The sequence below is a fragment of the Lynx canadensis genome, chromosome B1, assembly GCF_007474595.2.
Source record: "Lynx canadensis isolate LIC74 chromosome B1, mLynCan4.pri.v2, whole genome shotgun sequence".
Taxonomy (NCBI): domain Eukaryota; kingdom Metazoa; phylum Chordata; class Mammalia; order Carnivora; family Felidae; genus Lynx; species Lynx canadensis.
The window spans coordinates 143,472,313-143,486,663 of NC_044306.2; the positions used below are offsets into that span (position 1 = coordinate 143,472,313).

Genomic DNA, 14,351 nt, shown 5'->3' on the forward strand with positions numbered 1-14,351 from the left:
GGCAGAGCTGGGCAACGCTAAAGAATCCGATTCCTGGCCCAGTGCTCCGGTCACTCTGGAGCAAGAAAAGCTGCTGCTACCAAGAAAATGCTGCTACCAAGAAAAGCTTTCAGGACAATTTCTGGTAGGTTCTTCCTAACTTGAGGACTTACACTCATTGTTGCATTAATCTCTGCCACCGTTTCTTCATCTGTGGGGAACTGATATATCTGGACTCCATTGCTGACTAGTTCACTCATGATCTTACTCTTGAATTTGTGCAATTCATTTTTGGCAATCGTGTCAGCTTTTGCAATTATTGGAATGATGTTCACCTATAAAACAAACATACCCATTTTTACACAATTCCTATATAAGAAAAATAAGACAAATGAATGAAACATAACAAAAGTTGTAAAGCTTCACTTAAAAAATAGATATTGAAAATAAGGCTTTGTGCCCAGAGGGAAAATTAAGAAGACATGGATAATCTTTTAGCTCCATCTGTGAACACTTTTACTTCCTCCCATCCGGCACTGACAGCATACTTGTAATTTCCTCTTCTTTGCTACCTCATTTTTTTTTTTTTTAACAGAGTAGAAGGAAGTGTTACTCTATGACAAATAGCAATAACAAAGAAGCCTATTCTTTGAATAACCAACCACTCCTTTTAGACCCCTCCCAGCTACTTAAAAAGCTTGATTTTTGCATGTTCCTCACAGTGCAAAGCAAAGACTGTGTTAGAATAGTGGAATATTCATCTCTATGCAGGATAACACCCTCTCTTTTTTTCTAATGACTACTAGGGGTAGAGAACCTACGTATTAACCAGAACAAAGACAGCTTCACCTACTTTTAAAGTTTTCAAAATCACACCAATTAATTCTTTTGAAACACCAGCTTCTAGCACATTACTTTTTCATGTCAGAATGAAACCTAGCGGCAAAGGCTCGCTTTCAGAGCATTGACTACAGAGACCAGGGAGAAGGCAGAGTTTGAAAACAGTGGCAGAAAGCCCAGCGTGAGAGCTGAGGACACCCTCAAGCCCAAGCCTCAAACCCCAAAGTGGGTCATTCTCCCAACTTTGCCTAGCACTGCCCACACAGCACATTTTTAAAAATTCATTTTTTAAGATTAACTTTCTTCCACTCCCTGGTAGCCACAGAGGTTTCAGTAAGACACAACTGACATCTGACATCTGGGGCCATGCTCTCCCAGCTCAGGGGAAAGGGGGACAGACTCAGTGAGAAAGCCACACTAGCAAGAGATGAGGGAGTCCTTAGGGAGGTTTTCTTGGCCATGTCTGCATTCCTTTGCTTCTTTTATTCCAAGAGCCGAATCAAAACCCCTGATACACCACAATGAGAAGACATGTGGATAGAATAACATATTCTTCATCTATTCCTCCACCCACTCCTACCTCATCATGCTTGGACTCATCCAGCAAGAGAAACACTAATGGTGGGGATATGTCTGGGTCAGAGCCCAAGAAACAGAACACTTCCCCGTTGTTCTTGTTATCTTCTGTACATGTTTAGTATTCAGTGACTATTACACAGACAAAATGGCAGAGGTTCATACTTTCTTGACCAGTTTGACCACAGTAGATAGACGCCACAGGCAATTGAGATTTAAAACCTCTTTTTCCTCAGTGGCAGGTGCTTGAAAATCATTTCTGAAATTATATGTTTATGATATATATACTTAAGCACCTTAACTCTTCATTTCACTTGTATAAACAACCTTTGCAAATACCATTTTCAGATGCTCTCCAGCCCTCCATCTCTACAGGAGTATCGGTTCTTTAAAAGCAGTTTAACCTGTTTCCAGGGACTTGTTTTTCCAGCTGTGTTCATTGGCCTTATTTTCTTCCCCTTTTTAAACCAGCCCTACTAAGCATAACCCTTTGTTGAATATTTGCCGGGCTTGGTCCACAAACATGGCCTCAGTTAGGACACCACCTCCATCTCTGCCCCTCCCCAGCCCTGTTACCAGGGACACGGCAGCCTGGGGAGCCAGCCTCATGGCCCAGAGCCCTCAACTGCCTGCCTGCCCGTGGCTCACTGTTGCGGACACAAATGCATGAAAAGGATTCTATTTATTCTCCCGTGAGTCCTCCAGCTGCAATAGTCCCTTCACATCACTAGACCATTTTTCTGTAAACCAAGGTGTCTGTGCATGCTGGAAGCCCAAGGAACCTGGCCCTGTGTCAGCCACTGCAGCCCATTTGGCGGCCAGTTCAGCCAGAGGCCTCGGGGACAGCTGGTCATCTGACTGCCCTCCATTACGTTCCTCTGGAGAGAAAGCATCTTTCAAACAGCATTGTTTGGACAAAAAAATAACACCCAGCAAAACCCCCTAAAGATGATACAACTTTTTATGGAACTCCAAGGAAAGTTAAAAAAAATACCACAGCTTCTTTTTCTGGCTGTTTTCCTTTTCATTTGCTTCTTCAATTCAGAATATACTGCCTTCCATTTATTTCAAAATGAAAAATCAAATTAATTGTAAAGTACATCACTTAATGTTATCAAACTTATCAGTACCTTTCTTCAAATGTTGTAAAAGGAAGAGTTTATTAATGTGGAAAGCCCAGGTGTCAAACTGAAACCACTTTTTAAAAACATTTGGGTGCAATTCAGTTTTAAATCTAAGAAGCCGGACTGTCCTTATCACATAAGGAAAAAAATTAACACCTTTTTTTTTTTCACTCAAAACTTCATATTAAAGCCAAACCTTTAAAACAGAAATTTAGAGAAGGTTTTAGGAAAGTAAACAATTTGTGACCTTATATTTCAATCTCCCTAAATTTAACCCTTCCTATGACCATTTAGATGTCTCCGCTATATAATTCCCCAACCTTCATCAGAGCATCCGCTGGTGCTAATTTAAGAACTAAAAATACTTGGTAAAGAGCTCCATGGTTTTATTTGTTTGTTTTATTTTGTTTAGCCTAACATCCAGAGGTTTTGAAGCATTTTTCTCACATTGCTAAACCCTATTGTTCTGTAAACCAGAAAAGACAATTATGGGGTTGGAGGAAGGGGGAGGGATGAATAGGCAAGAGCACAGAGGAGTTTGGGGGCAGGAAAACTACTCTGTATGCCTCCACGATACAGGTCTTTGTAGGTTCGTCCAAGCCCACAGGCTGTGCACCAATAAAAGTGAACCCTAATGTAAATAACAGACTTTGGGTGATTATGGTGTGTCAACATAGATGCGTCGACTGTAACAACCCATCAATGGGACCCATCGGGTGGGGGTGCTGACGTGGGGCAGGGGTATACATGCGTCTCTGTACCTTCCTCTTAATTTTGCTGTGAACCTAAAACTGCTACAATAAACTGTCTTGTAAAACAAAACAACTCCAATTACATTAAAAGAAGGAAATAAATCAGGGCCTTCAGATAAAGGTGATCTAAAAGGCAAGTGGATAGTCACCAAAGTGTCAGTGAGTACCTTGCTGTCCAGCTTTTTCATGGTGACTAGGTCCAGAGACTTCAGTGAATGGCCAGTAGGGGCAATGAAGTAGAGGCATGCGTGGATCCTGGTGTCGTGGTAGTTGAAGAGAGAACGTTTGATCTTCAATTCCTCTTGTAAGTAGGCTTCAAATTGAGCATCAATATATTCCACTATTGGCTTATAGCTAGAATGCAGAAGAATTTTTTTTTTTTTTTTTTTTTTAAACACATCTTCAAATCAGCATATTTCTAGCCTTCAACCTCTTGTGCAGCTCCATGCAGGCAGTCAAGTCTTCAATGGTTCCCTCTCCTAAGAGCTGAAGTCCCAGTTCCTTACCTGGACATCCCAGGCCTTCCATCATCTGGTCCCTGAACATCTCTCCAGCTCCTCTCTCCCACTTCCTCCCTGGCTCACCATTTCTGTCCCAGTCATCACACACAGCTGCCTTCATGACCTGGTTCATGCTAACCCCCTACCCGGAACAGTCTCCTTCCTAGTATTCCCCTGGCTAACATTCATCCTTTAAAGCAGAGATTATAAATATGTGAACCATGCTGTCACTTCCCATGGAAGACATTACTAAGACATTGTGGCATTCTTTCCTGCTGGGCCAAAATGGAAGTCTCAAAATCTGTCTCAGTAAAGTGATTTTGACAGCCTCTACCAACTGATTGGCTTTGGCACACAAAAGGAAAGTGGTTTTTGATTTCAGGCTATGGCATAACCTAGTGGGAGCTCTGCCCCCATGCTTTGTCCCATTCCTCCAGAGATGAGGGCCCCTCTGTGCTCTCATCTAGCCCAGTGCTCCTGGGCCATTATAGGCTTCAACATTATTTCCAACTCTGAAATTTTATGATTTGAAGGTAAACTCTATATCCCTTTCTTCTCACCAAATCATAATTCAAATTTGTTTTGAATAATTATGTATGATTCTATTAGCAGACCATCATCATTAATAACATATTGGGAATATACATTCAATAAACCATATGTTCTCCAAGGACTAAGCAGTACATTAGGTAGGTTGCTGTGGAAAAGCTATAAACTTTCAGGTTTCCAGGGACCTGCTCAGGAGAAACCAGTGTGAGCAGCAGTGAGATTGGGTTACTAGGAACACAATGGGTTAATTCTCCCCAAACCTATTACCTTGCTGAGGAATGACTTACGCTTTAAGAAAAATAAAAACCTTTCAACACTTTGCTCCCCCAACTCATATATTAAACTGAAATCCTTAAGGGAACAACAAATCTTTGAAATAAGGATGACAGCACACACTCTAAGAGAAAAAACAAACAAAACAAAAAACACATTTATAACCAAAAACCAAAAGCACTCAGAAAACGGTTTTTGATATTTTTCTTTGGTCATTCATTACAATCCACTGATTCAATCTGAGCAGACAAAAACTCTAGCGGTTAAAAGAAAAAGTAGGATACACCAGTAAGTAAATAGGACAAAAGAAATCCCAATAAATTCCAATAGAAAGAAGGAACAAGTGAGAAGTTTCTTCTATGTTTTCCACTTTCAAAATACAAGTGGGTATTCTGAAGCAACAGTGGTTAGAAGCATGGATTCAAGACAGATGGACTCCAACCCCACAACTTACAGGATATGTAACTTTGGGCAAGTTCCTAAACCTCTCTGTCTCCATTTCCTCATAAGCAACTCAAGGACAAAAAAGTATCAGAGAGCTACTGATATCTCTGATATCAGAGAGCTACTGTGACAAATGTGTGAGCTAACATATGTAAAGGCCTAGCACATAAAAGATACAACTATTTCACAGTAATAATAATTTTCAAAAAGCAACAACTAAGAGAAAAGCAAGCCTGACTTTTGAGAAAGTTGGGGGTGGCAGGGAGGAACCTTCCACTCACTCAGTTCCATGGTAACCATCCTGCTACTGTGCTCATGCCCTGTAGGGAAGTGGACTGGGCCACTCCACCGAGGTTCACCCATGCCAGCCGAGAGCCTGATCTTCCAGTCTCCTGACACTGAGGCATGTGTTTGGAGAACCAGGCTCTCTCTCCAGCACCCTCTTAGGAAAGGAAAGGAAAAGCAGCTCACAAGCAATTGCTCCTTCCTGCCTCACTAGTTCCTGATTTTTAGCTTCTCAGCACCTCCTCCCAGCAGTGGTCCACATAGGTTTCTGCTTTCTATTAATTTCCCTGTTGCCTCTGGTGTTGATTCTAATCTGCCAAGATTATAGGAGGTATAACATCTCTCCTTTTCCAGTGAGGCATGTTTTCTGCCCTAGATTCAATATACCCGAAGAAACTTTTTGTTCTCCTCTTATACCTTGAATTCCTTCTGCCTTCCCCTGTCAGGGAGTTCTGGCCAATCATCCAATCTCCGTTTTTTCCCTTTATGTGATCTCCCTAGAAAATTCCATTTATTCCTGTGTTCTACTTACCATCTAAGTGATGATAAATCACAAATTTCTGCTTGTAGCCCAGATCATCCACCCAAGTTTCAGCCCCATCCATACAACTGCTTACAAGATATCTGCATTGGCTCTTCTAAATGTGTCCAGGATGGGACTCTTCATCTTGCCCCCAAACCATCTCCCTGTTTTCCTTCGCTTGGCGAATGGCACCTCCATCCATACCAATCAGAGACCTCCTCTTCTACTTCCTCCACACAATCCAGAGTGAAATTCCACCAGTTTTGCCTTCCAACTATTATAAACAAATTAAAGAAACGTATTCCAGGAGAACTATTTACCAAAATCATTATTCCCTGTGTTTAAGTCAGCCATTGGTTTTGTATTCCCCTTCACAATCCTTTAAACAAATTACCTGCCCCTCTTCTACTCCTTTCCACTTCTTATCTACATCCAGTCATAAAGATAAGGAGGTTTAATCCCAATTTTGCCTTTTGATAGTTTCCATTTTATAGAAAAGACACCCATCTGGTTTTTGTTTGGCCAATTCCAACTTCTCTGGGTTTCAGCCATACAAAGCAGGGGAAAGTGAAGGAAGGCAAATCATATGCAGTATTTACATTCTCACATCATTTCCTTTTCAGGCATGGGGATGGTCCTTTTTACCCACAACTCATTTCTTTTCATATACCTCCAGCCACAGAATTCACAACAAAATACAGAGGTTGACCTAAAACTGATGGGAGAAATATTTTATGCAATGTTTTCTATCCACCCAAGTTACCCACTGACCATTCTTCCAAAAGAACCAATGGCATTGTTCAGAGAGTGACTCTCCATTTTACATACGGCCAGATACCTACCATTCATACATTTTTCTCTATCTTGCTGTTAGTGAAAGTTAGTTTTCCTCATCTCTCAACTACCTCCCCATCAGAAAGGTGGTAAAAACAGAAATAAAGACCAAATGGTCCACTTCACTACCATTTTATAACTCTGATATAAAGATTTGGTGAGTTTGAGGAGTTCAATTATCCATGATTTTCAGGGCTAATAATCATCACAGTTAGCAATATGCCATTGATATTCTAGCTCCCATCTCCCAAATGTTGGGCAAATGAATTATTCTATTTCCAGTTCTATGACAAAACTTGGTTTTCCTTCTCCAGACCTGTTTGCTTCTTCACTGGAAAGTACAGACAGCAAAACAAGGAAGCCCTTAAACCATGAAGAGTTAATCATGCTATTAAACATAACAGGAAACCTTACCAGATCTCTCTTCCTGCCCCCTTCTAGCTAGCTCAGTCCCAGGCAGATACTCATGCAGGAATGCATGCTGACATGACTGAAGCCTATATAAACAAGCTGGGACATTCTTGAAGTCCTGCATTCATGGCAGAAAAGCTTGCCTCATCCCCAAAGTAGTAAAAATAATCATGGGTTTAGAGAAATGGTATATTGCTTCCCATATGATTACATATCAATGCAAAAATGCATACCTCACATCCAATTCTTTTATGGAATCAGATTGTCCAAAAAAAAATTTTTTTTTAAGACAATAGTCACTTGGGTTTGGAGTCAACAGTGTCAACAATGCCTTCTGGGGCACAGAGTTCTAAATGCCATTTAAAGAGGTTATGCAACAGCTGTCAAGAAATTTCAGAAGAAAAAAAAAATTTGGTATCTAGGTTAGGTTAATATCACACTTCCTCTCTTCTAAATCTCCTTGGAAACTATTATTTGACCCAAATGAGTCAGATAATTTCTTAAAGGGACCTCCAGCTGCAAATATGAGAATTGGTATTGTAGTAGCCACTTGGCTATTCAGTGCTGGCCAGTGAAAATCCACCAGGCTAAAGGAAAATCCCCACTTAGGGGACAGGCAATTCAGTGGCAACACTGAGGCAATGAGCCTGAGCGGGAAGAGCGCATGGAATCTTAGCAGCAAGATGCTGGCAGATGTTCTCATTCCTGCAGGAAGGGACCCTGAAAAGGTCCAGTTACTGCCTTCCAATCAGAGTGCACAAACATAACATTCTCTAACCCCAGAGAGAAACCTGTGTGGGTCGGAGAGATGGAGATACATCTTGCTCTGAGTACACTGTGATTGCCCAATGACCAGGAACCCTGGCTCTCTCCCCAGCTCCCACAATGCACCTGTGCTCTTTTTCTTGTTGCCAAGGCTTTCCCCTCATCTATTTCACTTGGCATCACAATCAGCCTTCAGGCAGTAACCTCTCCATCATTCCTTGGCATTGAGGTCATAAATGAAGAGCAATAGCCCAGCTGCAGGGTCTGAGCTTAGCTGTCCCCACCCCGCACAATGTACAGATAGTTCACTTTGACCAGATGCAAAATAAAATCCTTCTCACTACATGTAACAATTGCTCCTGTTATTACAGGACAATGTTTATTGAAGAGCATTTAAATTGCTCTATAGATAAAATAGAGCTCAGTGCTCAGCTAGAGAATGAATTAAATATTTCTTCCTAATTACTATGGTGCCCGTATACATCAGGGATACTTAAAATATCTCTAGGCAATACACACACATTCTAGATTAAAAAAATAGTTCAAGTTCCTCTTTACAAAACACATACATATAATACATACCATTTTGGAGAAAAAAAATTTTTAAAGAAAAATCCCTGGTACTAATAAAATTTCCGAGCCCTAAGCAAACATAACTTATTGATGTGGTGTTTTACTCCCTTAATGTTGTCACTGCACGAAAATGTCTCTGGAAGCCTCCTTATAGAATCATCTTTGGGCCTGGGAAAATTTTAACTTTCTCTGACTTCTTTTGAAAATGAATACAGTATTCAAAATAGTCCTAAGACACTTGATGTTGAGAATGATGAATAGGATGGATGATCTCGAGGAGTGTGAACAATATTTTGGGACTGAGGTTAACCTATGGGTTGAGCACCAGGAAGTTTTAAGATTAACAGCTTCTCTCAATAAAGGCATATAGCAACTCAGAGAGCAGAGTCAAACTTACTTGGCTTTATAAATTGAGTATGTGTTTTCTAAAAATAAAAATAAAACCTTACTGTATTATAATTATATCTTCAAGTTTATGTGAACCAGTTTTAATGAATGAATACATAAGATTGATTTACCAGGTAGTAGCCTCTATCTACACACAAACTATTGGAACAAAATTCTTAGAAAGTATTTTATTTCTTAAGCAGCTTAAACACATCTTTTCTTCCACATATATGGATTATTGTATACATTACTTTATTAGCTTAACAAACTCCACTGGATAGAAAGGGAAAGTTTAATCCAGCTGACCTCAATTCCCCATTAGGCTTGACTGAATCCACAATCATTACTCAGACTCGATTTGACAATTCTGCACCAGACATGCTGCCCACCCCTTTAGCAGCCTACAGAAAGACCCAGACACTTCACAGAAGACTCAGTGCCTCACACCAAGCACTCACATCAATAGCAAGATCTGTACCAGCTGGAAATCAAGATTTTTCCAACAGATCTTCCATAAAAATGCTTTCTTCACTTTGAGGTTTTAGGAGCTAATACCACTTTGACCAAAGACATCAAAATACAGGAATACCCCCCCTATTATTACCATACCCCTCTTCCAGGCCTTGCCTTTCACAGTGTCCTTCCTTAGGCCTCTGCCTAAGAATAGGACTGAATACAGGATCACACGGGAAGAGACCTCAGAGATCGTCTGGTGACATTCTCTTAAAGTGAGATAAATTGTCAAGGTCCCATAACCTGTCAATCTCAGAATCCAGGCTCTAACCCAGGTCGCCTAAATCCTGAGCTGTGGATTCTTTGGCAGAATCTCATCAGCTCTCAGTTTTCATTCAAAATCTGTAAGAATTTGGGGGTTAAGTCAAAATCCCAATGTGCCTCAGGGACTAGGAGAGTTTGGCAGATGCTTTTTTGAATTCCTGACTCTTTAATGCCTTCTTATTTTGCAGAGTTGCAAAACAAACAAACAAAACAAAAACAACGCATTTCCCAGATTCCTGCAGCTAGTATTCTAGATGTGGTTTAGTTTCTACCATACAGATGCAGCCACACAAGACCCGGAAGCAGGGAGTGAGGAACACACAGCAGAGGCCACCGTTGTTCTCCTTGCAAGGGATGGGGAAGGCAATAAAAATCATCCTGTAACACTGTCCCAACTCTAGGACAGAACTGGTGGAGGTTCTAAACACCTCCCCTCAGCATCATGTGTACCAGTGGCAGGTGACCAGTGGCAGGGGTTTCTGCTAACTGTCCTGTTGGGTCATTGAGTGTTTCTCTAGATTGCTTTTCCTGCTGGGAAAGGTCCCAAATCTAGTTCCATGACCCTGCTGGAAAAATGCCATAAGCTAATGTATTCCTAAGAAATTCCTTTTTTCCTTACACGAGCTAGAATCAACTGTGTTGTCTCATTCTGACCTCGGGGAAGAACATTCTAAGAAAACTTCTCAGAGGAAAAGAATGTCTTATCTTTTAGGCAACAGAAAATCAGCCCCATAATTAGTGAACATTTTTAGCCTTTGAATTTACCCAGGACAAGTCCTGCTATCTCCTGATCCATTTATATCCTCACAAAGTCCCAAAACGTACCTGTCATCTTTGTTTATCTGGTCTCCAAATCCCACAGTGTCAACGATGGTTAACTTCAGCCGTACATTGCTTTCCTGAAGCTCATAACTTCTGGCTTTTAACCGGACACCTGGTTCATTGTGAGTAGCTGGGTCACTTTCAAATTTGGTGTTGAATAAAGTGTCCATTAACGTGGATTTGCCGATGCCGGTCTCACCTACGTGGCCACAAGAGAGACATCAGAGAATGTGTCTGTCAATGCCTCTCAGACATCAGTTCAATTCATTAGGAATTTCTTATATTTGTAAAAAAATTTTAGAAGTCAGTATCACCAGAAATCGCACTATGAAAAGATAGTTCTTTACCTATGTGATCAAATATCTCCTTAGAAAAGTCTTAATGAATTCCAGAAACCAATTAGCATAAAAGATCTTGTACTTACAGGTCAGGATGCTGTTCTTAACCTCTATATAGAGCAAAAGAACCTGTAAGCTTGCCTGTGGTCAGTTTGTACATCACAAAGACATAAACTGTATCTCTTCTTCTCCTAAATGTTGATGTGTGAAGTTATAGAACTTTAAAAAATACTCTATTGTTTCTGATACCAGGAAAAAAAGACTGATCTCATTTATATTATCTGATGTCACCAAATTACCTGATACCATCTAAAGTTGAAAAGAATTACATTTTTCAAAACAACACTCTTGACAATTACAGCAATAATAACAAATCCAGCTAAAGTTACTGAGGGCTTACTTTGTGCCAGGTCCTGTAGCAGGGCCTTCCCATGCATTATCGCATTTAAATCCTACTACTGTCCTCCATTAAATAGGTTTCCTTCATTTTACAGATGGGACAGTAAGGCCTAGCTACGGTAAAGGGAGTTGTCTAAAGTCACATTGTTATGTGGCAGAGTCAGGGTTCAAACCCAAGTTTGTGTGGTTCTAACACCTACACTCAACCAACACAGCATCCTGACTTTACTATTATAGAGAAACCGACGGCCTGATCTTTCCTAATATTAGTTATGCATCTGTGTGAATCCTCCCTATTATTTCCATTTTTCTTTCTTTATTCAACTGGAATCAAGATGGGAAACATTTATTACATAGTTTTCCCAGTTTCAAGGTGATATCTGTGACAATGAGACTAAATGCAGTTGAATGACTTCCAACAACGGCCTTGTTAATTCACTTTGATAGTTAAATCTGTGTTTATCGAAGCTCTAATGTGTACAAAGAACAGTGGCAGGGACTGGTAACACTACTCTAATCAAAATGATGAGACCCAAATGTGGAGGGAGCAATGAAGAACGTGAGCTAGGCCTCCAAAATCATGCCAAGCAAAATTCCCTCTTTTTTTAATCTTTAGTTTTGAGAGAGAGAGAGAGAGAAGAAAGGAAGGAAGGAAGGAAGGAAGGAAGGAAGGAAGGAAGGAAGGAAGGAAGGAAGGAAGGGAGGGGCAGACAGAGAAGGAGACAGAGAAACCAAAGCAGGCTCTGTGCTGACAGCAGAAAACACGACGTAGGGCTCAAAGTCAAAAACCATGAGATCATGACCTGAGCCGAAGTCAGATGCTTAACTGATTGAACCATTCAGGCACCCAGCAAGATTCTCTCTTCAACCCAATTCTTTTTTTTTTTTTTTTTTTTTTTATTAAAATTTTTTTTTTTTTTCAACGTTTATTTATTTTTGGGACAGAGAGAGACAGAGCATGAGCGGGGGAGGGGCAGAGAGAGAGGGAGACACAGAATTGGAAACAGGCTCCAGGCTCCGAGCCATCAGCCCAGAGCCTGACGCGGGGCTCGAACTCCCGGACCGCGAGATCGTGACCTGGCTGAAGTCGGATGCTTAACCGACTGCGCCACCCAGGCGCCCCTCTTCAACCCAATTCTTATGTTGAGTCAAAAATAGCTGGCAATGAGAAAGAACCTACCTTTGTCATGGGTGGTGGTGGTGATTGTGTGTGATCATGGAAAGAGGGAGGTAAAAATCAAGAAACATTATCCATAACAATGCCTTTGTTTTTCAAATCTGGAAAATTTCCCAATTACACTTCCCGTTCAATTTAAACATGCCAATATGCTGCAGCTCTTTCAACAAATCCAAATCCCATGATGTTCCTCTTCTAAAGGATTGCTATAAAGACTTTTAGGATGGTGACAGTTCTATGGGAAAAAGAAGAGCTCTGGGATTTGTAGCTTTAAGGCAACAGTCCCACTGTAACGACAAATCCACATATTAATGAGAAGTTCTGTAATAATACTCATGGCTTTCAAACACAATGTAAAAGTGAAGACGGAGTCTTTTTGGATTTGAGCTTTCTCTTAGAAGCTTTATGTTTTACCACTGTCAATAACAATTCACTCACAGGATAAAAATTGTTGAAGTACATCTGCCTTACTCCTTAACCTTTCCCATTGGGCCCTTATACATCTAAGATCAAAGAATGTCCTCCTTCACCAGGCTTCATTTAGCCAGTACTTTTTCCAGTGCCTACTTTGTGCCAAGTTCTGGGAATACAACAATGATCTAGCTTGATATGGTGCTCTCCCATTGCGTAGAATTTGACCTGGAACATGAATGAATAGCAGTCAGGCTCTAATTTATTGTTACGGAATGATATTCTAAGTGTCTGCCATAACTACATTCCTCTTATGAGCAAGACCACACCCTGTGATCTTGCTAGTAACCACAGGTAACTGGACCAGGATTAGCTCCCTTGACCAAAAATACCTAGAGCAGCCTGATCATTAAGCTCTAAGAAAGTGCTTCATACTGGACAGTGACCTGTCCATGCAATTAGAACTTCTCTCTTTCGGAGTTTGAATGAGATACACAATCCACACACAAAGCAACAGCATGGAAAAGAAAAGAAACCTTGAGGCAGAAAAGGCTGTAAATAAATAGAAGATGTGTTGTTGACAGACAACTAGTTGAGAATACAGGAAAAGAGAGCAGATAGATGAGGTAGAGCTTAGTATCCAAAATTCATTCCTTACTAATATTTGAGTACTCTGTGACAAGCATAGATGCTACAGAGAATACAAATGATACTGACTGAACTTCTATAATATCCTGAATGTCATCCCAGATCTTCACGAAGTCTAGCAACAGTTGAAGACTGTTTCCTGTCTTCCTTGGCTTCTTGAATATTCTTACAAAAAAGCCCATCAATAAAAGTTATCTAGGGGCACCTGGGTGGCTCAGTTGGTCGAGCATCTGACTTTGGCTCAGGACATGATCTCACGGTTTGTGAGTTTGAGCCCTGTGTCGGGCTCTGTGCTGACAGCTTGGAGGCTGGAGCCTGCTTCAGATTCTGTATCTCCCTCTCTCTGCCCCTCACCCACTCATACTCTGTCTGTCTGTCTCTCTCTCTCAAAAGTAAATAAACATTAAAAAAAATTTTTTTTAGTCATCTGAACTAGTTTCTGCTCCCTAATGTGATAGAGCTCAAAACATTCATATCCATGTTTCATGGCTTAACAAAAATAACTTGGAGCAAAACAAAGTTACTATGTGATGGATACAGAAACAGAGCTCTCACTCTATATACTTAGAATCTGGTAGGCAAGTCAATACTGTAGGCACTGGAGTCATTTGAAGCACCTGCTACCTGTGTGACTTTCTCAAGTGCAGCCAACTTCTTTTCAGGATTTATCCATTTTCAGAACTTGGACAAAGGAACAAGAGCAGAACTATCTTATAAACGTCTCTCCACAAGGTTAAAGTTTCTGTCAGTACAAAGTGACCCATTTAACTTTCATCTCTTTTCCTAAAACAGCAATCAAGACTTCAATTTACATGGTAAGGATTCTTGGTTACTTAGGACTGAAATTACCATCCCATTTTACTAGGTTGAGAGTTAGTTAAGCATGTGTGAATCAGGAACATCGTGCTTTTTCTTTCTTTCTTTCTTTCTTTCTTTTTTTTTTTAAAGGCAAGGTAATTTTAAT

At 40.6% G+C, this 14,351-nt stretch overlaps 1 protein-coding gene across 3 annotated transcripts in view; it reads right to left on the bottom strand.

Moving 5' to 3' along the window:
* The window catches only part of SEPTIN11 (septin 11), an 89,355-nt gene that overhangs the window by 22,787 nt on the left and 52,217 nt on the right, over positions 1-14,351 (bottom strand). For all 3 annotated transcript variants that reach the window (XM_030313632.1, XM_030313631.1, XM_030313630.2), the window contains exons 3-5: positions 10,418-10,613; positions 3,439-3,625; positions 153-314 (exon numbers count right to left, since the gene is read on the bottom strand). In XM_030313632.1, coding sequence (XP_030169492.1) covers positions 153-314; positions 3,439-3,625; positions 10,418-10,613 — 545 coding nt within the window. The remainder of the gene's footprint in view (positions 1-152; positions 315-3,438; positions 3,626-10,417; positions 10,614-14,351) is intronic.